General features: G+C 43.6%; 2 protein-coding genes across 5 annotated transcripts; one reads left to right on the top strand and one right to left on the bottom strand.

The window, feature by feature from the left end:
- Positions 1–1,427: 1,427 nt before the first annotated feature.
- On the bottom strand, positions 1,428–10,914 carry LOC109196430 (H-2 class II histocompatibility antigen, A-U alpha chain). 2 transcript variants are annotated; one of them, XM_019350437.2, is made up of 4 exons: positions 10,838–10,914; positions 10,528–10,773; positions 10,034–10,318; positions 1,428–1,965 (listed from the first exon to the last, which is right to left on the bottom strand). In XM_019350437.2, exons 1-4 carry the CDS (start codon positions 10,893–10,895, stop codon positions 1,835–1,837), a joined length of 720 nt encoding a protein of 239 aa, XP_019205982.1. In that variant the 5' UTR covers positions 10,896–10,914; the 3' UTR covers positions 1,428–1,834. The 2 variants fall into 2 exon arrangements, with proteins under 2 accessions (XP_019205982.1, XP_019205983.1); XM_019350438.2 differs by lacking the exon at positions 1,428–1,965 and adding an exon at positions 3,719–4,294.
- Positions 10,915–14,598: 3,684 nt separating this feature from the next.
- Positions 14,599–23,780, top strand: LOC106097348 (uncharacterized). Of its 3 annotated transcripts, XR_003217382.1 has the most exons (11): positions 17,202–17,377; positions 18,798–18,934; positions 20,856–21,164; positions 21,257–21,431; positions 21,525–21,581; positions 21,677–21,822; positions 21,949–22,032; positions 22,133–22,317; positions 22,479–22,697; positions 22,788–23,206; positions 23,737–23,780. XR_003217382.1 is itself a non-coding variant. In XM_019350418.2 (10 exons), the coding sequence occupies exons 1-10, from the start codon at positions 17,342–17,344 to the stop codon at positions 23,123–23,125; spliced, it is 1,686 nt and encodes a 561-aa protein (XP_019205963.1). In that variant the 5' UTR covers positions 17,202–17,341; the 3' UTR covers positions 23,126–23,232. The 3 variants fall into 3 exon arrangements, 2 of the variants coding, with proteins under 2 accessions (XP_019205964.1, XP_019205963.1); XM_019350418.2 differs by lacking the exon at positions 23,737–23,780 and having other exon boundaries at positions 22,788–23,232; XM_019350419.2 differs by lacking the exons at positions 17,202–17,377; positions 18,798–18,934; positions 23,737–23,780 and adding an exon at positions 14,599–14,750 and having other exon boundaries at positions 22,788–23,232.
- The last annotated feature ends 1,886 nt before the right edge of the window (positions 23,781–25,666 follow it).

Here is a 25,666-nt window from a genome sequence, read left to right on the forward strand (position 1 = left end):
TTTTTTTTTTGACATTTTGATAATTCCCTTTCAAATTAAAAGAAATATTTTGCTGACCACTCACTTTTCCTGCCATGGATGGAGCCCCATCCGTCACAAGTATACAGACACGCTTCATATCCAGACCATTTTCCTCAAAAAGAGCTGAAATCTTCTCAAACATTATTTCGCCAGCTGTGTGTCGCTCTAACGGTAGTAAGCCGAGCAATTTGCCATCCAAAAACGGACATATATGCACAACTGTGCATTATCAGTTCTGTCTGTGAACCCACCTTCTGCTATAGACATTACATCAGTTTTCTTCAGGTCATCTAACAGCATTTCAAACTCGTCTGACGCCAGAACTTCAACTCTACGAATATTTGAACTGTCTGACAGGGGTACGTTTTTAATAGCAGATGTCACACTTTAATTTTTTCGTCACTTGTCACCGCATCGACCACGGCTAGCATGCAGTATTTCACTGTTTCAGAATCTGTGAAAGGCCTTTTCTTCTTCGCCAAGATCCAGCAAACACGAAGGGAAGCTGCTGCAGCTCTCTCTTGGGCTGTACAGGACCCTCACCATGGTAGTACAACTCCAGTTGTAAGATTATTAAACTCGCAATTAAACTGTACTTTTGCAGCCCTCTCCTGAGATTGCTCTGGAAAGTTTGTGTAGGAAGTCTGGTGTTTGTCATTGTGGTGCCTTCGTAAGTACCGCAACACACTCACTGCAAATTAAACACGTAGGTTTGGCATTTGGATTTGGCGGTAAAATGAATAAGTATTTGTCAGTCCAGGCAGGGTTAAACCGACGGTTTTCATTGTCAACTTTTGGACTGAGAAAAACATGCTGTTGTCGCATCATATATTACGATGATAGTTTAGTATGTTTACATCACGGTGCATTGTGGGTTAAATATTGCTAGGCTACTAGGAGTGTTGCATTCACAGTCTACACTACGCTGTAGGAATTTTTAATTTTTTTAGCTTTTTTAATTAATTAATTTATTAATTTTTTGCATTTTCTTTGTGTTTCTGCCAGGACCACAGGCAGGGCCACTCGCAGGTTGCTTCTGGGCCGCATGTGGCCCGCGGGCCGCCATTTGAATAGGCTTGTTGTAGAGTATTTACATCACAATATGAAGCTGCTTCAGCTGACTGTTGTTGTGATTTTGTGCTGTAGAAATTAAACTTAACTGAATTAAATCATAATGAGATTTTATCAATATTCAGAGTAAATTTAAATGCCAGATATTAAAACATCTGGAATATAAACATGTTAGATTCATTTCTATAAACACTCATTGATTTTTCTTTCAGCTGCTTTTATCAGCAGAGTCTTCATCAGGATTTAGTTTGACATCTTTGTGTTTGCAAAGACAAATTCAGACATCATTAATGTTCATTCTGTTAGAGCTCAAAGTCTGACTCAACACACACACAGAATCCGTCATTAAACTTTATTGATATATGAAAATCTGAAACACGGTTTGATAAACAAAGACACATTATAGCAGTTTATGAACACACTGAGGTCACATCAAACTGATCTCAGTCTCATCTTTACTTTTGTGGCAGGAACAGAGTCCAGGTAAATCTGCTGGTGGTGCGAGAGCAGCTGAAAATAGCTTTGCTTTGAATTCCAGAGTTAAACTTTATTGACACCAACGGCTGACGGCACAGTTCATACAGATGTTCCATTATTAAGCACGTCAGGTGAGGCAGGTAAACAGGAACCAGACAGAACAAAGGATCTGATGCTCATTACAGGCGAACTCTGCACACTCACCTACAGCACAGTCACACTGATTAGGAGCTCGTCATAGAATGACATCATCACCGTGAGCCAATCAGCTGCACTCGTTTCCTTTGATGAGGAAGAAGGTTCCAACAGCCACACCGAACAGACCGAGAGTCAGACCCACTCCACAGAACACAGAGGGTCCAACACCTGGATCAGGCTGAGCAGACGCCTCCACCTCTGGAGACACAAACACACAGAGAGAAACATGAAGCTCCACCTCTGGAGACACAAACACACAGAGAGAAACATGAAGCTCCACCTCTGGAGACACAAACACACAGAGAGAAACATGAAGCTCCACCTCTGGAGACACAAACACACAGAGAGAAACATGAAGCTCCACCTCTGGAGACACAAACACACAGAGAGAAACATGAAGCTCCACCTCTGGAGACACACACACACACACACACAGAGAAACATGGAACATGAACCTCCACCAAGTGACACCAAGAAAAGAAGCCAAATCTGGAAGCATTTTAATGTTGTTGAAACACAAAGGCAGAGTGTAGAGGATATCATATAGAGCCGGCTCCACAAACAACCTGCACAGGCTCCTGAGAACTGTCCACCCATCAGTGCAATGGGAAGATCAAACACAGTCAGTTGAGTGTGATATTAATGGAGGTGCCAGTGTGTCTGCAACTGCTGCTGCTGCATCTACAGCAGCATGCAGTGCACCACCACATCCACCTGAACCAGCCCAGAGCTCTATGAGACAGTTTTTGCCAGTCTGTGACCCCAGCAAGGAAAACACTCTCCCAAAAAATCATCCCAGGCCTACATGACAGAGAACGTGCATCTGCTTTTTATTTTGCATATTTTAATCCATATTTTATTGTGTTGTGGTTTGCAGTGTTTTGTGTTGTTTCACTTTAAATTTGTTTAAAAGGAAAATGCAAAAAAAAAATTAAATAGTTAAAATTTGAATTGTAAATAGACAAAAAACAACTATTTTTTACATTTTATGTGGAGTTAATAAATAAAAGCACATTTACGTAACAAACATATAAAGAAAAAACAATTTTTTACATTAGTCATTCATTTTATGCATAATTTTATATGGTTGTTGATAATAAATTAGTTAAAGCAACAAAAAAAACAGAAGAGTCCCAAGAATGAGGTAACTAAGACGACTATGATGATGATGAGCACTATGACATGACATGGAGGGAAAATACACAGACAACCTGACAAAGAGTGAATGAAACACACACTAAATACACACAGGAGGTGATCAGGGCAAGTGGAAACAACACATCTCCAAATATAATATAAGAAATTAAAATAGAGTCAAAAAGCTGGATCACAGCTCTTCCCAAACAAGTAGGAATGAAGGCAAAGTAGCTACACTTGAGCATTTTAGAGGAAAAAGAAACATTTAAATTCAAAGAACAAAAATATCTGTCTGGGAAAAGAAAAACAGAAATAACAGTTGTGTGATGCAGAACTGATCAAGTTATTGAATCACTAGAACAGCTGATTAACCTCCACATATGTGGACATCACATTTTAGGTTGTCTGGACCATTATAGACATCATACTGTCACTGTTCGATCAACATTTAAAACAAATGTCCTCATATGTGGATCTCATTTTTCTCAGAAACAACAATCAGGTTTTAAAAAAAAAAAAAAAAAAAAAAAAAAAAAAAAAAAAATCAGGTAATTCTTTGTTTTTACAGTCATCATGTCCCAATCAGCCCAAATAGCAAAGAGAGATTAAAAATGCCATGAAAAAGAGAGAGAGAGAGAGAGAGAGAGAGAGAGAGAGAGAGAGAGAGAGAGAGAGAGAGAGAGAGAGAGAGAGTCTTAGGAGGTTAGGAGGGACAGAAAGAGCACAGTTAGGTGTTGTGTGGGAGAGAATTAATAAAGAGATCAGTGGTATCTGAAACACTTGCCTTGATGCTGCTCAGACTGTGTGTAATCCTTCTTCTAGAGCTAAAATAGAAACAACATTTCAAAGAGCATCAGAGGAGCATGAAACACGAGGCCTTCACCCTGTAAAGCCCAGAGTGTCAGGCTTCAACCAGGAATTATTGAAGTTTTTGGGAGTCCCACAACATCAGAGGGATTTTTACTGCCCAACAAAAGAAGCAAATTGCACTTTATATGTTTAAGGAATAAACTGAGAACGAGAAAGTAAGAGATGTAGGAAGTCACACACACACTGGAGAGTGTGATTAGACAGTTTGTGAAAGAGGAAACATGTAAGTGAGAGGAAAAGGAAGTTAAAAAGGAGAATTCAGAAACAAGAGAAAGAAAAGGGAGAGTAAGAAGAGGTCGAGCTCACAGGAAGAGAAAAAGTGGAGCAAATGAAAACAGTTACTTACTAACTGATGTTTGCACACACTCGCAATAACGACTCTCCTGACATGGAGAAAAACAGATAACTGCTCACAGATGAAGGAGCTCACCAACTGAAGGGTACAACACAGATCAGCAGGCCAAGAGCCTGTGGAGGAGAGCAACACCGGCAGTACGCAGGCCTGGGTCAGCGATGGGGCCTGCACAAAGGTGGAGTGGAGGAGTCAGGCGGAGGACGACGTCTAAGGGTCGGCAGGCGTAGGAGGGGAACAACTATCACCTAACTATCCATCACATCTGCAGTGGACCACATGAAGCAGCTGCATCAGTGATCCTCCCAACAAACTCCTAAGATTAAAGCCCAGAGCTCCAGCCCTGCTGTTACTGTATTTCATTACTCTGTATTTATATGTTTATGACAACAATGACAATAAAGTTAACTCATAATCCTAAAAGAAGACAAATAACAGGAATTAGGCCACATGTAAGCATTAACAGGAGATCATTAAAGACATCTTCATTATTAACACTCTTACATTAGAATATTATTGAAGGTTTAGTCAAAGTTTAATAGATAAAGGGTGCAGACACGACTCTTATTGACACTAACAAAATACACAGACTGGATCAGAACCCAGTTACACCTGGGACAGACTGGTTTATATGGCTGTACTAACTTTATTTAAAGAAGGTAAGAAAATGGCCCCAATGAGCATCACATTATTGAAGGGATGAGACCTACACAGAGGGATTTACATAAACGTTACATCATTTAGGGATTATGTGTTGTGGTGCCGAATGGCTTGATGGTAAAAAGAGTTTCTGAGTCTTGTAGTCCGAGCAGACAGACTCCTGTAACGTCTGCCAGATGGTAACAAGGAGAACAGCTGATGTGCTGAGTGGCTGTGGTCCTTGATGATGCTGTGTGCTTTGCAGAGACACTGCTGGAGATAAACATCCTGAGTGGCAGGAAGCCTCATGCCAGTGATGCTCTGTGATTTCCTGCTGCTGCAGAGCAGCTTCTGTTCCAAACTGTAATGCAGCTCGTCAGCAAGCTCTCGGTCTTAGATTGTAGAAATTTGAAGGGATGTTGGCGTTCATGCCAAACTTTGCAGATATGTAACATGGAGGGAGGAGCAGATGTGACCTTTGACCAGCCACTCAAGGCACTTCATGATGACGGATGTCAGTGCAACAGGGCGGTAGTATTTCAGACAGGAGACCACTGATTTCTTAGGAACGAGAATGGCATGGGATGTCGTCTGGTCCAGGAGCTTTGTGAAGACTGACCTTTTTGAAAGACCATCTCACAGCTTCTGTTTTAAGAGTTAAAGTTACAGCCTCGCTGTGCTCCTGAGGATAGAGGAGCGGCTCCTCGCTGTCTGCATCAAAATGATCATAGAAGTTGTTGAGCTCGTCTGCAAGAGACGCTGTGGGCTGAACACTGCCCGTGTTTTCCATCTTGTAGTCAGTGATGCAGCGTAGTCCATTCTACAGTCACCTGGCGTCAAAGCTGTGGTAGCTGGACTCCACTTTGTCCCTGTAGTCCTTTGTGGCCCTTTTCAGAGGTCATACCTGGCTGCTGTATATGCATCAGAATGCCCTGAGTTAAAGGCAGAGGTCCGCACTTTGAGCTTAGCAGGAATGTCCTTATCTACCAGGGTTTCTGATTTGGATATTTGCAGACGGTGGTTTTAGTGATGATATCGTCCATGCATTTTCCAATATATCCAATGACAGAGTTCATTGATGTTGTCATCAGCTGCATCCTCAAATATCTGTCGGACCTCCTCACTCTCACTGTCTCATTTAAAGTTTTGCTGACTCCGAGCTCCTGTCTGTGCTGATATATTACGGTGCAAACCAGAAGGATTTCAATTACATGTATTACAAGTCCAAAACAAAAAGGGCACAGGAGCACAGAACAGTCCCAAACAGAATAGGCGTCAAGACATCAAAACACCTAGATCCGGAGGCCCATCACACAGCAGTTCAGGTGGCCGGCCGCGCAGACAGCACCGACGAAGAACCCGCTCAGGGGGCCGCCCTGTCCGACGATGACGTCCAGCTGGAGGCCTGGAAAGCGGCCGGCAGAGCCGAGGTGGAAAAGGACGAGCTGCAACTGAAGACGGTGTGGCAAGCGCAGGACCAGGCATGGATGAAGAGACGGCTGCGGAACCTGACGGCAGCGATGCTGCAGGCGACGATGTGGATGCTGCAGGCGGTGGAACAGGTAGTGGCTGAACGGTCTTCCCAGAACCGTCAGCAGATGTGAGGATGTGCTGGCTGGGTCCTCCAGGGCCCCCAGCAGACGAGGCATGGTGCTGGGTGGGCTCCTCGGAGCCTCCAGCTGACAAAACTTCAGGCTGGACGGGCGACTCGGGCAGGGAAAACCAGGTTTATGGTACCAGACATGGTTCTAGAAAACCAAGACTTATGGCAGGCTGACCTTGGTAAAACTGCTATTCTTAAATTGTCCAGGTTGACATTAGCAGTCTTAGAAAAGATGAGTTCAGGGGCAGTCACAGGTGCTGGAGAAATCATACAAGCAGTATCCGAAGAAACTGGGTGTGAAGCAACATTAAACACAGTCTTACAAAACGCAGCCTGGGAAGTTGCACACACAGCGTCCAGGGCTACTGGCTGAAAAGCATGGTGCACAGAGTTGTACAGACATGATCGTGGAACCGAAACCAAATCTAACTTGAGCAACCAACTCTGCAGTGTTCAAACCAAGTATTCTTGCCAGCTTGTTAACAGCAGATGACACCTTGTTGCTCTTAACCTGGACAGTCACAGAACACATAGTCTTGAAGAGTTCACAATGAGCAACACAAACAGTCTTTGAATAAGCATACTCTGGGCTTGTGAAATTTAACTCAGGGGAGGTTATGGAAACATGAGGTTTATCACAGGCAGCCTCAGAATGAACTGGCTGGTGAGCCGCGTAACACATAGGTGAAGCAACACCAACAACAGTCTCATGAGGTGTAGCCTGAACAGCATAGATGGAATTTGGCTGGGAAATTGAACTGTCCCTGTTTAGTTTAGCAGTAGGAGAAATTGTCTTTTGAACAGCATTTTTAATGTCCTGAGTGAGATTATGATTGTCCAAGTCAGAAAATTCCACAACAGATTCACATATGTAATCTACATCTGAAAGCTCACTATTGACTCCCGAAGCCATCGTTGTACTATTAACTGATCCACAAACAGGTGGCTCGGAATCAACATAACTTGGCTGAGAAGTGAAAACAGAAACCTCAGTCTTTTCAGAATGAAACCCAGAAACACCACTCTCAGTTAGAGAACACAAAACTTCTTTTGACTCTGAAATAAGGTCATCTGATTCCTGAATTTTCTCAAACTTGGGAGAAACAAAAGAGGGAAAAGTAGAATGCTCAGAGTCCCGAAAGACAGCCTCAGAGTCAGCCATCTTGGGATCATCAGTTTATATCTTTGCAGACCCTGAGTTAACAGTCAAAAAGTTAACTGACTCTGAATTCACTGGCTCAGAGCTAAAGATTCCCAGCGTGGAAGAAGCCGGGTGACAATTGTTCTGCTCACCACGTCCAGCAGTTCAGAGAAGGAACTGGACTCGGGTTGCGGTGAGGGACGGCGACGACGAGAACGCCGCTTTCTCTTGGAAACGGGAGCGGCAGAGGAAACGGAAGGTGTCAGAGCAACGGTGACCAGACCCTCATCCTCCGACCACATTCCTGCCAGGTATGAGGCAGGTGGAGGGTGGTCGGAACCAGACGTGAGGGAGGAAAGAGTCCGATGCTGCGACTGCAGCTGCTGCAGCGGGGCTGAAGAAAGCTCTGTCCGCTGCGGCGGCGTGAGAGGGCTTGCTCTCTGTGACTGAGGTGGTGTGGATGAGGAGATGAGGGTGACTTGGGCCAGCTCCCAGGCTTTGACCGCCTCCTTAGCCTGGGTCAGCGAACGGCTGAACTCCGAGGCAGTAGACAGCTGGCGCAGTTGAGGATTTCTGTCAAATATGGTTTGTATTGCATTCAACCCGACTGAGAATGTCTGCAAATCTGAGGCGTGGCTAATGCGAGTCATCAGTCCGAGGATGCGAGCAAGGTCCACCTCTCTCTCGAGGTGAGCTGAGTCCGCTGGGTCCATGTTCTGGTTGCGTCCTTCTGTCACGATGAGTCGTGTGGCTGTCAGTGGCTGGACCCACGTGCAGGACTCGGAGACAAAACATCAACTTAAACGGCAGCTTTATTTGCTGGTGAGACACGCTTGGCAATACATAAACAACAACTTAAACTAACTAGACTGCAGATGCATATGACTTTAACCTGAAGGTAGACGACAATGAATACACACACAACAAACGTGGAGGACGCAACAACTGGCAGGGAAAAACACAGGGCTTAAATACATACTGAGGTAATTAGGGAATGTGAAACAGGAGCAGAGCACAGCTGGGACTCATCGGACATGACAAGACAAGGGGAGGCAAAGCTCAACACACTGACATAGTACACAGACTTTCAAAGTAAAACAGGAAACTGAAAAGAAGTAACACAGAACCACAACCTAAGAACTAGAACACAAGAAATGCCAAGGAACTAGGGAGCTAGGAATACTAGCGACAAATCAAAACACATCATGAAATCAAGGAAAACTAATACAAACAGAAAAACACTGAGTCCACAGACTCAGGACCGTAACAGAAGTGTTGTAATGGAGAGAGATTTAATAAAGAGCTCATGACAGAGATATACTCTGTCATCTAGTCCCTGTCAGTATTCATGCTTGAAGGCTTTTCAGGGAGTTTTTAGGACATCCTGATAATAATGAATTACAGTCGTCCAGCCTGGAAGTAACAAATGCATGAACTCATTTTTCACTCACTGTGAAACAGGATATTTCTAATTTCAGAGATAGAAACATGGGTGCAAAAATGGGAGAAAGCTGTTTTCAATATGTGCATTGAAGGACAGATCCTGGTTAAAAATCCAGACTAAGTATCTGGTTAGACACCATATATGTCTAAGGTTTTTTAGGACAGTAAACTCAGTCTTATCTAAATTTAGGAGCAAAATGTTAGAGGTCATCCAGGTCTTTGTTTTCTGGAGGCATCCCTGCAGGTTGACTGGTGTGTGTTGTCTGGTTTCATGGATGGATACATGGTATACTGTAACTTTCAAGTAGACTCTTAAGCACAAGACTTTTTGCCTCACCCTGGGTTATAAGGTGGTAACATTGTAACAGAGATACTGAACACATCACAATAAAGTCACCTTAACGATCATTACAATACTATATAACCTATATAATTAGGTCAAGTATTATTAACATGTTTATCATCAGATTATGCCACTTGCTGTAAGAGCACCTGTTGATGCATTCTGCTTGTTGTGAGATTTAACAACTAGGATTAATATGTGGCGTTTGACTGTGTCGTGACCTGTTGTGATAAGGCAAAGCAAAGAGTTCATCAAAGTGCACCCAGCTGCAGATGGCTCTGATCCAGAGCCCTGACCAGTACCTGACCAGTACCTGACCAGTACCTGACCCAGCACCAGCTGTTTTTGGCTGGAGGACAAGTGGAAAGTTACCCAGCAGCAGGAGGTGGAGTTACTGGCCCCTATAAAGAGAAGCCACAGAGACTTCTGCTCTTTCTGTCTCTGTGTTGCTCTGCTGTCTGTACTTAAGGCTCTACAGCCCACAGTTTGCTTTGGTTGCTTTGCTCTGTGTTGTCTTGCTGTTCTTTGTATGTTCTTACTTACTGTTCATGTGATTCAGTGTATTAAACTCTGTTCCCATCGTTGGTGGGAGAAGATGATCATATTGGCTTCAAAATGTGTGACAAAAATCATCGTGTCAAACTATCAGATCAGATCCAGCTGCTCTGATGAACACTGGGCTCAGTCTTCACACGTGTACCTCTGTCAGTGATTTTTGTTTAAATAAAGTTTTCTTACTATAGATCTTGGTGAGTGGTTCAGTCAGGGCCAGATGTTGCACTGTGCAGCTGTAGATGTCTCCCAGCTGTGGGGTGAACTGCAGTCTGGAGATCTGGGTGAAGGGTCCATCTTTATTGGGATAGGGAACGTTGGTGCTGGATCCTTCTGTGACCTTCTGTCCGTTCTTGGTCCAGGAGACGTTGACAGGAGCAGGATAGAAACCAGTCACATGACAGATCAGAGTGTTCTCCTCTCCAAACTCCACCTCATCTCTGGTGTAGATCATCACAGCTGAAGGAGCATCTGTGCACAGACACATCAGGCAGAGGAGGATCGGAGCTTCAGCTGGTTTTCATCAGCAGGTGATAATAATAAACATCAATAACTTGTTCAGTCATTCACTGAGATGATGTCATCATTGTCTGTGTGAGAGAAACTAGCCTGACGTCAGAATCATGAAGTTAAACTAGAGAAACACGAGCACAGACAGAACTGTAAATGTTTGTATTTACGGTTATTGGAAGGGTAGTCCTTCATCACCGCGCGGAGAGCCTTCAGGTTGTGTCTGCAGACCTTCAGCTCAGTCACAGCTTGTTTATAAGCTCCGGGGTAAATCATAGGCTCAGCAAAAGGAGGCAGAATGTAGACTTCCGTGTGGTTGTTAAAGTCTGCGTAGGCAACCTCCTCCCCATCCAGTCCGTACATGTCCTCTGCATCAAAGTCTGAACAGCCGTTTATGTGAACGTCACCGTGCAGACCTGAAATGAAACACCGATCAACAAGCTGCTGCCTGCCTGCCAGAGTTTACCGAGACAAACTCACCATAGGCAGAGACACAGAGGACACAGGAGAGGAAGAGGAGCAGCTCCTTCATCTTCATCAGCAGCTCTCTGACCGTTAAACTGTGTGTGTGTGTGTGTGTGTGTGTGTGTGTGAGAGAGAGAGAGAGAGAGAGTAAACTGACTGAAAGTGTAGCAGCAGCTGAGCGCTAACACAGAGTAGCCAATCACAGAGGTCACACCCCATGATGTCATCAGTGTCGTCAGTATTTAAAGACTCTTCAAAATAATGTTTATCGTCATCAGTTTCCACTCTGATGATTTTCAAAATAAAACAAACTTTATTTTAAAAAATGATTCAGTTTGTTTACAAAGATTTAGAAGAAGACTGTAAAATATAAATTTGTCTTTTAAAATGGTTTCTGTATCTGGGCCTGATTAGAACATGTTACACACCAACATCACAGCAGCCTGAAACATTCATCATGTTCAGCTTTAGTGCCTCCAAGGTATTACCTGCACACACACACACACACACACACACACACACACACACACACACACACACACACACACACACACACCTGTAGGCATCAGCACAAACACACCTGGATGATGTCACTTAAAGGTGTCAAGAAGTGGAAGAAGGTGGAGAGATCAGCAGAGCTCACCTGTACAATGATAATCTACAAGAAAACAAAAATGATGACACTTTTATTCAGCAAAACTTTGTGAAACACGATCAGGATGTGCTGTGTTCAGATCACAGGCTGTAGATTATTTAGATATTGGTTGTGATTTTTCCTCAGCTGGCTTACTGCAAACTTTGCTGCTCATCGTCTACTTCAGGGTGAGCAGCTACTTCATCGTCAGCACTGTGACTGTCCTGATGTTCCTCAGCATCAAGCTGCACACAGATACTGTCTCCAACACTGTCACTGTCTTGGGGTCCTCTAAGAGCTGGGACACCATCACTGGTCATCTCAGGTATCCAGTGAGCTGTGCGCTGAGTACAATCAACCTGAGGATGAGCGACATCAGATTCACTCTGCTCCGGGCCAAGTTCTGATTCACTGACAAAAGACATCTCTGCTTCACCCTCAAATTCAACAGGCAGGAAATTAGCCTGCAAGAGCAGGTTCCTGTGGACAACTTTCTGTTGTCCACTCTTGGTATTCCTGATGTGACACGTATGGCATGTGGGGTTGTTGGAGACCACAGTATAGATCAGGGGCTTTTTTTATATGAAGGGACATTTAAATTTTTATATTAGTTCTCCAAGGCCCATTTTATTTTGAACACATACCTAAACATGCAAAAAAAGACCCCAAAAAGGTCTCACACAGGGACATTGATTGCCTCACACATTCTGCAGCATAATTAAGCCATAGATTTTACATTTTAAAGCTCTCTGGGGGAAAAATCCCAGTTTGTGTGTCATTTTAATGAGAGCAAAATTGGAGGGGAAGGTCAAAATGCCCTCCGAGAAACTGGTGTGTTACTTAGTGCATAGATGCATGGCATCTAATCCACGTAGAGGAACGATGTGGCCAACTGCAGGCAAGCTCTCTTTGGATTCAAAGAATCTTGTGTGTGCCATTCAGAGTGGGGAGTGTGGACTTGTGCCTTGTTTCTCTCCTGTTCCCACCTGTGTTTTTCCCTCTGAAGAACTGGTAACCAGTGTGAAACATCAGGGATGCTCGATCAGACCAGCGAGAGCAAACAAACCCAGCCCTCCCAGCTTATGGTTTAATCTTTATTGGGGGAGAAAACTTTTTAGCCCTAATTTTGACAGGGAGTGGAGACTCTTTGAACCCTTTTCTGGATCTTCAGAGGGGATGAAGGAGGAGGAGGAGGAAGGAGAGAAAGGTCTGTGTTTTATTGTAAGATATAGACCTGGGACTATTCTGGGAATGACAGCCTGCTTTGGCCCATCGGTGGAGGATCTCATGACGAGAGACGGCAGGGAGAAGGACAGTGTCTCATCGATAACAGCTCCAACACCTACAGTGTATATAATATATACATCAATGTATATTTTGTGTACTTAATGTATATAATATAATGTTCTTCTGTCCCTTTTGCACAGTGCAGGAGCGTGTCAGGATAGATTTCACTCCGTGTTGTACTTGTATAACTGTGCACGTGACAAATAAGGAATCTTGAATCTACAATAATCACCACAAACAAGGCTCTGACACATGGATTGTTTTTTATAGTTTATTTAAAAGGATTAAACCCAAAAATGTGAAAACAAAAACATCACCAGGCAAAACAGAGCTGACAATGTTCCTGATGTCTGTCTGTAAATAAAGGGTGAGTGGAAAACTAAAGCTGGGATTGTGAAACTTGCTGTGATTACAAACAGCTGCACGAGTCCTGGAGTCACTAATAAACACAAGAAACAAAAAGTATAAAAAACCCGGTGACCTAGTTTCATTCACTCAAGTTTCACCATATTTACTGATTCCTCTCAAACAAGTAAATCTCCTCATGAACCAACTCCATCATATTAAGCCATCTCTCAGCATAAACATTACTGTCATGGGTTACTTTGATACCTCCAAACTACAGGAGGTCAGAGGTCGTTAGAAGCTCCCTGGCTGTGAAGAGGCAGGAGGTGAGCTGTAGGAAACCCTTTGACAGCTGATAAGGAATTGTAAATGCTTTTCCGTGGAAGACAGCAGCTCGTGAAAAGCAGATGTGAATAGAATAGAATAGAATAGAATAGAATAGAACAGAATGCCTTTATTGTCACTATACAGTTGTACAATGAGATACAGAGCATCTCCTACTCAGTGTAAACTGTAAACATGCTGGGGGGGGGGGGGGGGGGGTACAGTTCTGCAGCGCTATGTACATATGGGCAGTATTAACATAGGGAAAAAGATATATATATATATATATATATATATATATATATATATATGAAATGTACAATATACAAGCCGTAGTTTTAAGAAAGAAAGGAAAAGTAATATGTAATAAATAGTGTTATGTATATACAGTTGAGTTATTGCACGTAGAATTGATATTGCACAGTGGTGGTCCATAGAGGAAGTGGGAAGTGGGGGGCTGTGTTATCGGTGCATGTGTGAGTGTGCAATACTTTTGTCCTGTGTGAACGACCATCGTTGAACAGAGGCGGTGGCTTATGACACCAACTGTCTGCCATCTATAATCCAGTTTTATCCCTTTTTGTTAGGGGTGACTGCACTTAAAGAGGCCTGGAAGCCTTTTCAGAGGCGTCTCTCTTCATGCATGAGAGACAAAGGTGCTACCCTGTCTGCTGGCTTTGTTATCTTCACGCCTCGGCTCATATGATTAGGCATAAGAGGATGATTAGGGGTCCATGACCCTCTTGGGGACACTCCCATGTGGCTTAAATGTGGGACTCTCCATCAGTAGCTCCTTACACTACGCTGAGCTGGATGACTGAGAACCTTCACAGACATACTTCCAGGTGGATGTAACGCTACGGAGAAACTACAGCGACAGTACACCGGCCAACTTTGGTGTTTTTACAAGTATCAGGTAATTTCATATGTGACTTCTCTATCAGCTGAACAAACTGTTTATGCATATTCACGCTAAAGTTAAATACAGAGAAAACGCAGAGTCTCTGCTTTCAGAAACAATTGGATTAGTTTCAATTGAGCGAACGGTTCAAAAGTTACTGTAATTTAAAAACGTTGCAAAAACCTGTCGCCGCTTGTTGGATTGTGAGTTTCAGGCATTAAAATGCTATTCTACATCCGGACACTAGAGGGCGCAGAGCGCGATGGTGGTACTGAGCAGTGTTCTGGGGCGCAGAAGAAGAATTTCACAGAAAGAACTTCCTGTTGTGAAGCTAACGCCCCTCACAGCATGTGTGTCTTTTGTGTTCACGGTTTAAAGAAGATTATTGTGTTTTCGTCTACTTGTCACCCAGGCTGACAGCAGGTTCACTGCCTCAGGTTAGTAAACACGCATTACAATGAATGTGCACGGCACACCTCACAATACAGGATGTTGTTCGGTCATTCGCACATCTCGGTAAACGATGCGGGTCATTGTGTGTACATTGTGGGTTCAGGCTGCAGGTGGCTCGATGCTAATGCTAGCTGACTTGGCTAATGCAGAATACAGTGGAACCCCGACTTACGAAAAGTTCAAGCTACGAAGGCACTGAACGGCAATATTTCTGCCCGTGTTACGGCAAAATGCCCGCGTAACGAAATCTGCTGGCTCTGATTGGCTGAGCCTTCAATGCCCACAATGCCTTCCGAATCATGTGACAACCCCTTCGCTTCCGTACTTGCGCTTCGCTGTTCCACTTGAACCACGCAGCTAGCAATTGAAGATGAAGCGTAAAGTGCTCTCGATGAAAACAAAGAGAGAAATTATTGATAAATATGAGCGAGGTGTGAAACTTAGTGCTATTGCACGTGAGTATGGCCGAAATCCTTCGACCATAGGAACAATTATAAAACAAAAAGACGTCATCAAAGCAGGTAAACCTTCAATGGGCACCACCATCATGTCCAAAAGGAGGACCCCCATACACGTCGAGATGGAAAGGCTTCTCCTACTTTGGATTAAAGACAAGGGAAAGACTGGCAATACCCTCACAGAGGGTCCTCAATTTATAATGATTTAGTAAGTAAGGCAGCTTCCGATGAGCAGCCAACAGCATCAACGTCCTCGCAGGAGGCACCCCTAACCTCCCCAGAGTTCAGGGCATCACATGGGTGGTTTTGTCGGTTCAAGAAGAGGACTGGCAACCACTCCGTTGTGCGTCACGGCGAGACAGCAAGTTCCGATCACAAGGCTGCAGAAGAATTTGTTAAAAAATTTGAGGAACTTATAAATCAAGAAGGCTACATCCCCCAGCAGGTATTCAACTGTGACGAGACCGGCCTCTGGAAAAAAATGCCACGGCGTACGTACATCACCGCGGAGGAAACAAAGATGCCAGGCCACAAGCCCATGAAGGACCGTCTTACCCTCGCCCTGTGTGCTAATGCCAGTGGGGACTGTAAGGTCAAGCCACTCCTAGTGTACCACTCAGAGAATCCGCGTGCCTTCAAGAAACACAAAATTTTAAAGGAGAGGCTCGAGGTTATGTGGAGGTCCAACCCCAAGGCCTGGGTGACCCGACAGTTCTTTGTCGAATGGGTCAACTTGGTCTTTGGCCCTGCTGTCAAGAAGTTCCTCGAGGAGAACGATCTCCCCATGAAGTGCCTGCTGATCATCGATAACGCCCCCGCCCACCCCTCTGGCCTCGAGGACGACATCCTGGAGGAGTTCTCGTTCATCAAGGTTCTCTTCCTCCCTCCCAACACGACCCCTCTCCTCCAGCCCATGGACCAGCAAGTGATCTCTAATTTAAAGAAACTGTACACAAAACACATGTTCAAACGGTGTTCCGACATAACAGAGAGTACGCAGCTCACCCTCAGGGAGTTTTGGAAATATCATTTCGACATCGTTGCATGCCTCAAGTTGATTTCTTTGGCATGGCGGGAGGTGAGTCCTCGAACGCTAAATTGTGCTTGGAGGAAGCTGTGGCCTCATGCTGTTGCCCCTCGAGATTTTGAAGGCTTTGAGGGGGAACCTCAACCTGAAGTCAAGGTTGAGGAGATCGTAAATCTTGGCACCGCCCTGGGACTGGAGGTTGACGAGGGGGATATAAACGACCTTGTGCATGAACATCAAGAGGAGCTGTCAACGGCAGAGCTGCAAGAGTTGGAGGCGATGCTGCACTCATCAGTACAGCAACAATTCAGCGAGGAGGAGGAGGAGGCCGTCATACCATCGGCCGATATCAAGGACATTCTCTGCGCTTTTCAGAGGGTGGCCGATTTTGTCGAAAAAAATCACCCTAAAAAGAACTTTACCGCTCGTGCTATAGAGCATTTTGGTGACGTCTGCCTCTCCCACTTCAGGTCCATTTTGAAAAGTAGACAGAGACAGACGTCGTTGGATAGATTTTTCACAAAGAGGCCAGCAACAAGTCAACCTTCAGGTGAAAGTGTGCCTTAGAAGGCGAAAAGCAATGAAAGTAGCAGTAGTGATTAGTTAAAAAACATAAAAATGCACAAAAAATATACAATTTAAAAAAAATTATAAAATAGAAAATTACAAAAATTATACAAGTTTAAAAAAATATGTAAGTTTTAGTTTTAATGTTTAGAATGTTATGTACATGCAGCATATGAATGCATGCATGCATATATGCACTTATTCCTCTAATTTTGAGTTATTGGTAATATTTTTACCCAAATGCGGTACTTCTTCAAATACAAGCAGACATTACAAAGAAAGCTGAAGTGTTAATAATTGTGTAAAAATGTGTGAATGACTACACTGTTTTTTGTTTCCTTTCTTTTTTTACTTGTAGTGTTTTAGATGTCAGGGCTGTTGGTGGATTAAACATTTTTGTTAATAAAAATAATGTTTTCTCTGGTCTTTAATGTGCACTTCAGGGTCTGTTGCACTACCTCCTTATGTTTAAAGCCTGATTAATCTTTGAATTAAAAAATCAAGAACTTTACACCCTAATGTTATGCCAGTTTCCCCCGTGGTGGTGCTGTATGTATGCATGCATACTAGAGATGGCACGATACCACTTTTTTATGTCCGATACAGATACCGATATCATAAATTTGGATATCTGCCGATACCGATATGAATCCGATATAGTGTTTTTTAATCAATAAAACTGTTTTTTTAATATCTTGCTGCATTTTGTATAAGTTCATACTCAAGTTTAAATAAACAATAACACTAAAGCTATTCTGTTATACCTGTATGTAAAAAATACACTGCACCCAAAATATTTTATAGTTCAGTAACACTGATCAATCTAATAAACTTAAACCTACTCCATCCTCCTTATTCTGGTATTTTAAAGAGTACTTAGCAGAAATATTAAGCAACCTAACTAATAGGGTTGCAAACTCCCAGCAAAAGAAAATAGGGAACCACCCCCCACCCTCCACCTCATGATGCTTAATCGATGTAATCAACTTTAATTTGATGCAGGGTGAAAAAAAAAATGCACAGAATTAAATTATTTTTCAAGAATAATTAAATAGATTCAACATCTTTCTTCAACAGATTTGCAGACTGCACAGACGGTACCTTGTCAAAGAAAAAAGTACTATAGCTTACTAGGGTATATTAGACTTAACAGTTACTATATACAGTAATGGACTTCTATACATTTTACATCAGATTAAAACTTTGGGTGTAAGATTCAGATAATTATTTATTAAAAGCTAGACATTTTAAATGAGAATAAGAAAGAAAAGTATGTCTTTGTGCCCCCTTTTCCCTGTTCATGCCCTATCGGCCCCCCTGGCTAAACTTTGCTAGATCCGCCCCTGCACAGTTACCAGCCGTCAGCTACGTAGAAAAGGATCCTGGTGTAGAAAGTAATATTAAATAAAAATTCTAACAGCAGCTTATCAAGGTTAAACGTGCTGCTGTTGTTCAGCCGCTGGTTTCCTCTTTCTGGTGCAAAGTGGGCCAAAAACAAAGAAGAGAGACGGACTCGCGACAGAAAAGCCGATCAGCTGATCATTAAGCAGTTTCACGATTGAAGTAGCTGCAGGAAGGTGAGGGAGGGAGGGAGAAGAGGCACTCGCTCCATATATCGGTTGTTAAGCTTAAGGTGGGAATGCTTTACAAACATTCAGAGATGAACTTACACACTTGCTTTACTTCTCTCTGGGATAACTTTCTCAGAGATGAAATGCTGGTTTGGTAGCGAGGCTACAAATGCTCAACCAGACCCCCGACAGGTCTCACACGCCACAGCCACTCTATCACGTGATGCATACTGCTCCGACGTGCTACGGTTATGAGCCGAGTTACGCCGTGTCGCAAGTTTTGTGAGGTGTTTTTTTTATATTTAATGTATCGGATTACATTTTTTATTTCTCACCGATATCCGATCCAGTAATTTACGTCAGTATCGGACCGATACCGATACGTAATATCGGATCGGTCCATCTCTAATGCATACGTATGCTTTCTTCAGCCTCCACCACCACTTCGTCTCCAGCCAGCATCGTCTCACTCAAAAGGTGCGATGGGTGCTTCCACTTACGAAAATTTTCGACTTACCAAAGACCGTCGGGAACGGATTAATTTCGTAAGTCGGGGTTCCACTGTAGTGTGTTGCTGGACTTAGTCCTAATATGTGTGCTTGTGTGTATTGGTGTGTGTACTGTTTGCAAAGGTGCTCCGACCCTTTCGGAGACGGTGTCTCAGATTAACTGGTGTCTCAGATCAATTAGTGACAGTCGAACAGAAGTGTGGCAGACTTGCTTTTCAGGAGCTGCTACCGACAAACCAGCAAATAAACACTAAATATTTCATCTGTGACATTTGTGAGGTTCCCTCAAACACACTCCATCAGTCTTGTTGCTGTTAACTACAAAATATTAAAAAATCCACCATCTGTTTCACCATCACCAGTTAATCTGGAACACCGGGTGATCTAATGCTGCTCCGTTTTCATACTTGGAAGTATTAGCATGTTATTGACTTGGATACTATATTGTTTTAAGCCATTGTGAATGTTTGTTATTTTAAAGTGAAAATGCCATGTTTTGGCACAAAACTATCGAATTTGCAGCTTCGGTTCAGTGGGATGGTTTGTCAGACATCACCGTAACATTATCCTACGGGTAGGACCATTTGTCAAACAGTGGTTACATGATGTCTGGAGCCTTTCTGGTTCAGTTTTGTTTGTTTAGCAGACTTTTGCTCATTTACGTAACCGCTGTTTTAGTCATGGCTTGTTTTCTTTGCGTTTGCTGGTTGTAGAAATGGTTTCTATGAAGCTGAACAAACTGCTCGTGTGCATGCATGTTTTATACATGTGCTAAAGTTAAATCTGTTTGTGCAGAACATTGTGTGCTTTGTTTATCCTCTGCTGTTTCTCCAAAGGTTCAGTTTTAAAGTAGGTACTGCTCGGTGTCCAGTGTAGCAACATAGCTAGCTTTGCATCATACAGAGACATGCTACTGGTGCTATAAAGTGATATGCAGAGTAGAGCTGGGCGATATAAGATTTTTTCATATCACGATATGGTTTTTTTTTTTTTCATTTCAGGCGATAACGATATATATCACGATATAAGCCAAATAACTATATTTGTAAGATTTAAATGTGCCGTTGCTCACAAGTAAAATGTGAAATAATCAGCAGCTTGTTTTGATTTAAATCCCATAAGAAGTTCAACAGGCAAATATTGCAAACTACACAAAAGGCAGCCGCTAAAGCGTTTAAGTTTCAAAATAGAAAAAACAAAACAGACTAAATTGTCAGTTCCACTTAGAAACAAAATATTAGTTCTAAAAATAAATCTTAGGTCGTTTTACAGAAGAACAGACAAAATTGACTAACTTTTGTCAATATCGAATAAACTGAGAACTAAAAGGAAATTCTCAATCTCTCCTTGTTGTATAGCTTAGCTTTTCAAACAGTTTTAACAGTTACTTTAGTCTGACAAAAGCCGAATGCCGAATTAGCGCTTTCAGTCAGAGATTGAGCATGCACCGCTTTATTGTATTTCCAGACTTGCTTTCGGCACAATTTACAGTGCGCGCTACTCTTTTTTGTCAGACTTGAAATAGCCGAAATACCTTCACACTACGGAACTTCTGTGGCCCTTCCGTTCGACAAGCTCTCCGGCGTTGGAGCCATCATCTGTTTTTTCTTCGGTAATCTTCGCTCACGCTCTCGGTTGATTTTTCTCTAGTCGGCAAACTCATTTCCTCCATTACCTGGGCAGCCCGGCTGGCTGCTTCCCAAACAAATACACATGTGCGCCTTGGTGCTTGTGCTGTACGTAACAAGTCACGTGACGTGACGCTGCGGCTGTGATTGGTTCGGCTCTGCGCTACTTAATTTGGATTGGCTGTTCTTTTTTTTCTTTTAAGAGGACAAGAGAGATGAGGCCTATCGTAATAGTTAAATTTTTCTATCGAGAAAAAGTTATTTCGCAATACATATCGTTTTATCGCCCAGCTCTAATGCAGAGTTTGTCTCTCTCTTTGTATTTCCAGTCCAAACAACATGGAGAAAAATGTTGTGTACTGCCTGCTGTGCAACGAGCCCCAGCTGTCCATTTCGACTCACCTGAGCAGAGTGTGCCTCAAAGACGGCACAGCACAGGAGAGGGAGCAAGAAGCTTCCAGAGCTACTGCCTCCCAGGAGCTGTTTTCTAGGGAAGGTCGACTCTGGAGCTTCTCGGAGCTGCAGGAGTTTTGCAAGGACACAACATCTTGCATCAAACTCTGCAGTCGCCTTCAGAGTCGTGGCTTTATCATCACAGATGCTCCCCAAACCTGGCCAACAGTGCTGCCAACACAGAGGTCTGATGAGCTTATTGCCACTCTGGCTCACACATACTGCATGACACGTACGCACTTTCAACACCGTCTTACTGCTGTCACCTTTGCAACAGGTCTGATAAGAAGGAAGTCCTCGCCGTGGCCAAAAAGGACATCGAGTATTTCCACCAAAAGCTTGCAGGCGGTGATTGCATCCCCAACGTTGCCATGACAACGTTCAGGCAGTACTGCGAGGCCATCCTGATATTACAGCACGGACTGACAGCAAGTGCTGTTCAGGATTTTTCTGTAAGCGCCGCCAACAAAAACAGTAAATTCTAAGTGATAGTTGATGTAAGTGTGCATCACCCTAAGCTCCAACACTTTGTCCCACACACACAGGTGCAGGACTGGATGGAGCGAAGGGAAAGCTTGAGGATGACCATCCAGGAAGAAGAAGTAAGTCCTCTGTTCTCAGCAGCGACTCTCTTCCTGCTCTGTATGGACCCTGGGAGGTGATTTATAGTCATCATTGATGGCTCCTGTCTCTGCAGCTGTTGGAGTGCTACTTTAAGAACATCCGCCCAGTGTCCTTACGAAACCAAAGAGCTGGCAGTGATGATGGGGGCAGGTTCTTCCTGGGAGAAGGTGGGGTCCCTCTGACCAACCCAGGATTAGATGTAGGGCGCCTGAGGGCCAGGTGAGTGCTGCACACCACTGGATCCATACTGGCAAAACTTTGCTAGTGTGGTCATAACACACAGCCACATGTGTTGCTGCGTTTGTTGGTAGATGTATAACTGTTTCACCTTTCTAATTTGGTTAGATACCTGCGCAGCGACACTGAGGATCCTGCAGCTGGGTCAGCGTCACACTCAGCAGGAGGAGTAGAAACTTCGGGACAGGCCAGGTAAGCTTTTCCTTTTTATGTTACCCACTAGCACAAGAAAACCTACCTTACAAGGTTCCACATCCAAACTATTGGTGGATTTCTCTCTCATTCTGTGTAGGTCCATTTCCACAAAGCGCCTACCACTCAGAGAATGGGATGCCTTCCAGCGGACCTTCCCAGTAACCGTAAATGGAGAGCCACCTTCAAAACGTCGGTGTGTACAGGCTGGTTTTCCACACTACCGAGCCCACTACCGCAAGTGGAGGGAGCATCAGCTTAAGCAGAGAGTTCAGCACATCCTCGGTAAGCCCCGGGCACGTCATGCTAATGGACGCTCTGCCTCCATTATTTACAGCTCTAATATATACAAATAGCTCAGTAATACTTCACATCACAGAGTTCAAATATATACATATGGTTGATTTTATCACTTGCATTATTCCTCACGTCTCGCTCTGGGACAGGGTGTGTCAGAAGAGGCAACGCCCCTCAGCGTGCAAGAGTACAGATGGCATTAGATAAGGAGACCTGGTTCACCAACAAGCCCACTGTTGATGCCGTCCTACAGGCCTGGGTTGCTCCACAGCCCAGGATCCAGGACAGCCAGTCCCTCATGTCCTCGATTTCAGAGCAGAAATGGAAGGGCCTGTCGTTGAAGGACTTTAGGGAGGAAAAGGGCAAAGGTAAATGCAGCTATCGTTTGGACCACACCCTCTTTTGACAGCAAGTCAACATTTCTAAAGAGCTTATGATGACTTCCTGTTTGCTCACAGGTGTGATCGCCCTGATGCCCTTCAACAAAGGAGACGTCGTCTGCGACTACCACGGGACGTGCATCACCAAAGCTGCAGGGAATCGGAGGCGGCAGTCGGGGTCTCTCTTCTTCTACAGGGACGAGTGCCACAGGGTTGATGCCACTGCGTCCCCCTGTGCCTGCCACCTGCACAAGGACTCCTATGGAAGGCAAATCAACCATTGCCAAAGGAATCCAAACGTGAGGCCACAAAGGTTCACAATGAACTTCCCTGCTGGTCCTCGGGAGAGTGTGCTGTTCATCGCCCTGAGGGACATCGCGGTTGGAGAGGAACTCCTGTGGGACTATGGAGTCTAGAGATGGCACCGTGTTTTATGTCCTATCATACATTTGGATATCTGCCCATACCGACATGACTCTAATAGAGTGTATTTCATAATCAATAAAACTGTTTTTTAAATATATTGCTGCGTTTTGTATTAGTTCAAACTCAAGTTTAAAAAAACAAAACACTAAAGTTATTTCCCTCTCACCACATATCCAAACCGATATCATGACCAGCAGCTTTACAGCTGTGGCTCCAGCAAACATCAAATATTAAATAAACTCTAACAACAGCTGATCAAGCTTAAACGTGCTGCTGTGCTTTAGTTGCTGGTTTCCTCTTTCTGGGGCAAAGTGGGCGATCAGCTGATTATTGATCAGTTTGATGATTGAAGTAGCAGCAGGAGAGGGAGGGGAGAGAATGAGAGAAGAAGAAACAGCTGCAGCGTAAAGACACAGAATGACTCCAGCTTTGTGTCTTTGTTTCATTGTAGCTGAAGTCTGGGACAAATTTCATCCTAATACGAAACTTTAAAGTTCGACCTCCTCGGCTGTAACTGGTCCAGCCCAGAGTCAGTCATGACCAGTTGGCCAATCCACCACCTTCCACTGTTTATACCGTTACAAACTAATAACGATAATAATAAACATGGGCCATAAAAACTAAAAAACACCATCGATGGCCAGTCCAGCTGTGCCTCCATATATCTTTCTCAGAGGTGAAATGCCGGTTAACTCGGTCCATCCCTGATGGAGTCACCCATAAATCCTTTGACTGGACATTTGACTTGAGTTGTCTTTATTTTTTCTTCGTTTGAAACACCTTTAAATACCAAACCCTGTGGTGACAGCTGCAGTGGACACTTCAGGGCTCAAACTTTCTCTGATTGGCTCCAACCTTGACAGGCTCAGCCTGCTGCTACCAACAACACTCACTAAGTTTCCCCCACCGTGCACCTCAGGCCTCTGCAGTTACTGATGATCATCAACCCTAGTTGGAGATTTCCAATCAGAACACCCAAACACTTCATTTTAACCTGAACTCACTCTTTACATGAAACCCAGCTCCACTTGAACCCTCAAACACCAAACTAATGTTTTATGGTAATTTTCATAAAAATATTGGAGACCACATTTAACGTAATTAACAAAAACATCCATGACACATCAAACAGGCTTTGTTACAGGAATTATTTCAGATTTGACAAACATTGTTCAACTCATGAAGAACAACATTATAGAAAACTTACATTTGAGGGAAATGTCAAATATGAACAAACATTTTTTTTCTTATGTCTTTCTTGTTTTTACAAAGTGACAAAAGTTCAAAACAGTTCTTACAAAACACTTAAGCAGAAGGTGTTACGGCCCAGTCTGGGGTGCAGGTATGCAACATAAGGTTTATAAGGAAGTGACCCCACCCTCATCGTTCTATGGAGATATGGAGCCAGCAATGAAGAGAGGAGGCTCTGTGCTGTGGGAGTGTTTAGAGTTTGGGTTTGTCAGCTTGTTTCATTTTGTTTTGTGTTTATTTTATCTGAAAACATGAAAAACGTCAAATGTCTCAACAAAATAAAAATGATAAATATCATAAATTTACTTTAGAACGACTTTGGTTTGACTCTTTACACGTAATATGTAGAATAAATATATACGAGGAGCACAGGAACCAAAACCTAAGACCTAGAAATACAAAGCAAACACAGTCACAAGAAGCAGGATGAGGCCACAGATTAATAAGAACACAAAATCAAACACAGGACTGTGACTGACTCAGTGTCACCACTGAAGGAGCAACATCTCTGCAGCTATTCAAACCAACACCTGTTCACCATCTCAGGTCTGAAGACGACCTGTGACAGCTCCGCACTCTGTCAGCAAGTTTAAAACAAAACACACATAATACAAACGTGTTTAGACGTTGAAATGCAAATGTTTAAAACAAACAAACGAAGTAGAAACGTTGAACCTGGATGACTTTTATCACTCAGATTCTCTCCTGTTGTGATTCTCAGTGTGGCTCCACCTGTGACCGTCTGTCTCCACAGAGAAGGATGCTGTCCAGGTGAAGGAGATCTCTGATGGGTGTGTTGTTTAAATGGTAGATTTTGTCTGTCAGCTTGTTGTGCTTCATGGATGTAAACAGGAAGTAGAGTGTCTGTGATAAACACAACTGTACGACTGTGCTTAAGCTGGGACTTCATCCTGTTTGTGCTGCTGTGTTTCCACATCACTGTTTATCTTCTTCCTCTCTCAGTCTGACAGCACACTCTTCATCAGTTAGCTCTCTCTTTGATCTTTAACACGGGGGTCTGTGGGGACTGACTCACTGCACCCTCTGCTGGACACCAGAGGAACTGCAGGTTCAGTTTAGAGTCGAGGTTAAGCTGAGTCCAGAGCTCAGTCTGTGTCTGTCTCCACAAAAAGGAGAACGCTGAAGCAGCTCGTCTCCTAAAAGCTCAGTAATACAGATGAGTTGAAGCTGGAGGAGGATGAAGAGGAGGAGGAAATGCTCGTCGCTGTGCTGAGGTCCACATTAAAGCACAGAGGAGGCGGGGCCTTGCTGTGACTGAC

Source organism: Oreochromis niloticus, unplaced genomic scaffold (assembly GCF_001858045.2).
Source record: "Oreochromis niloticus isolate F11D_XX unplaced genomic scaffold, O_niloticus_UMD_NMBU tig00000668_pilon, whole genome shotgun sequence".
Classification (NCBI taxonomy): Eukaryota; Metazoa; Chordata; class Actinopteri; order Cichliformes; family Cichlidae; genus Oreochromis; species Oreochromis niloticus.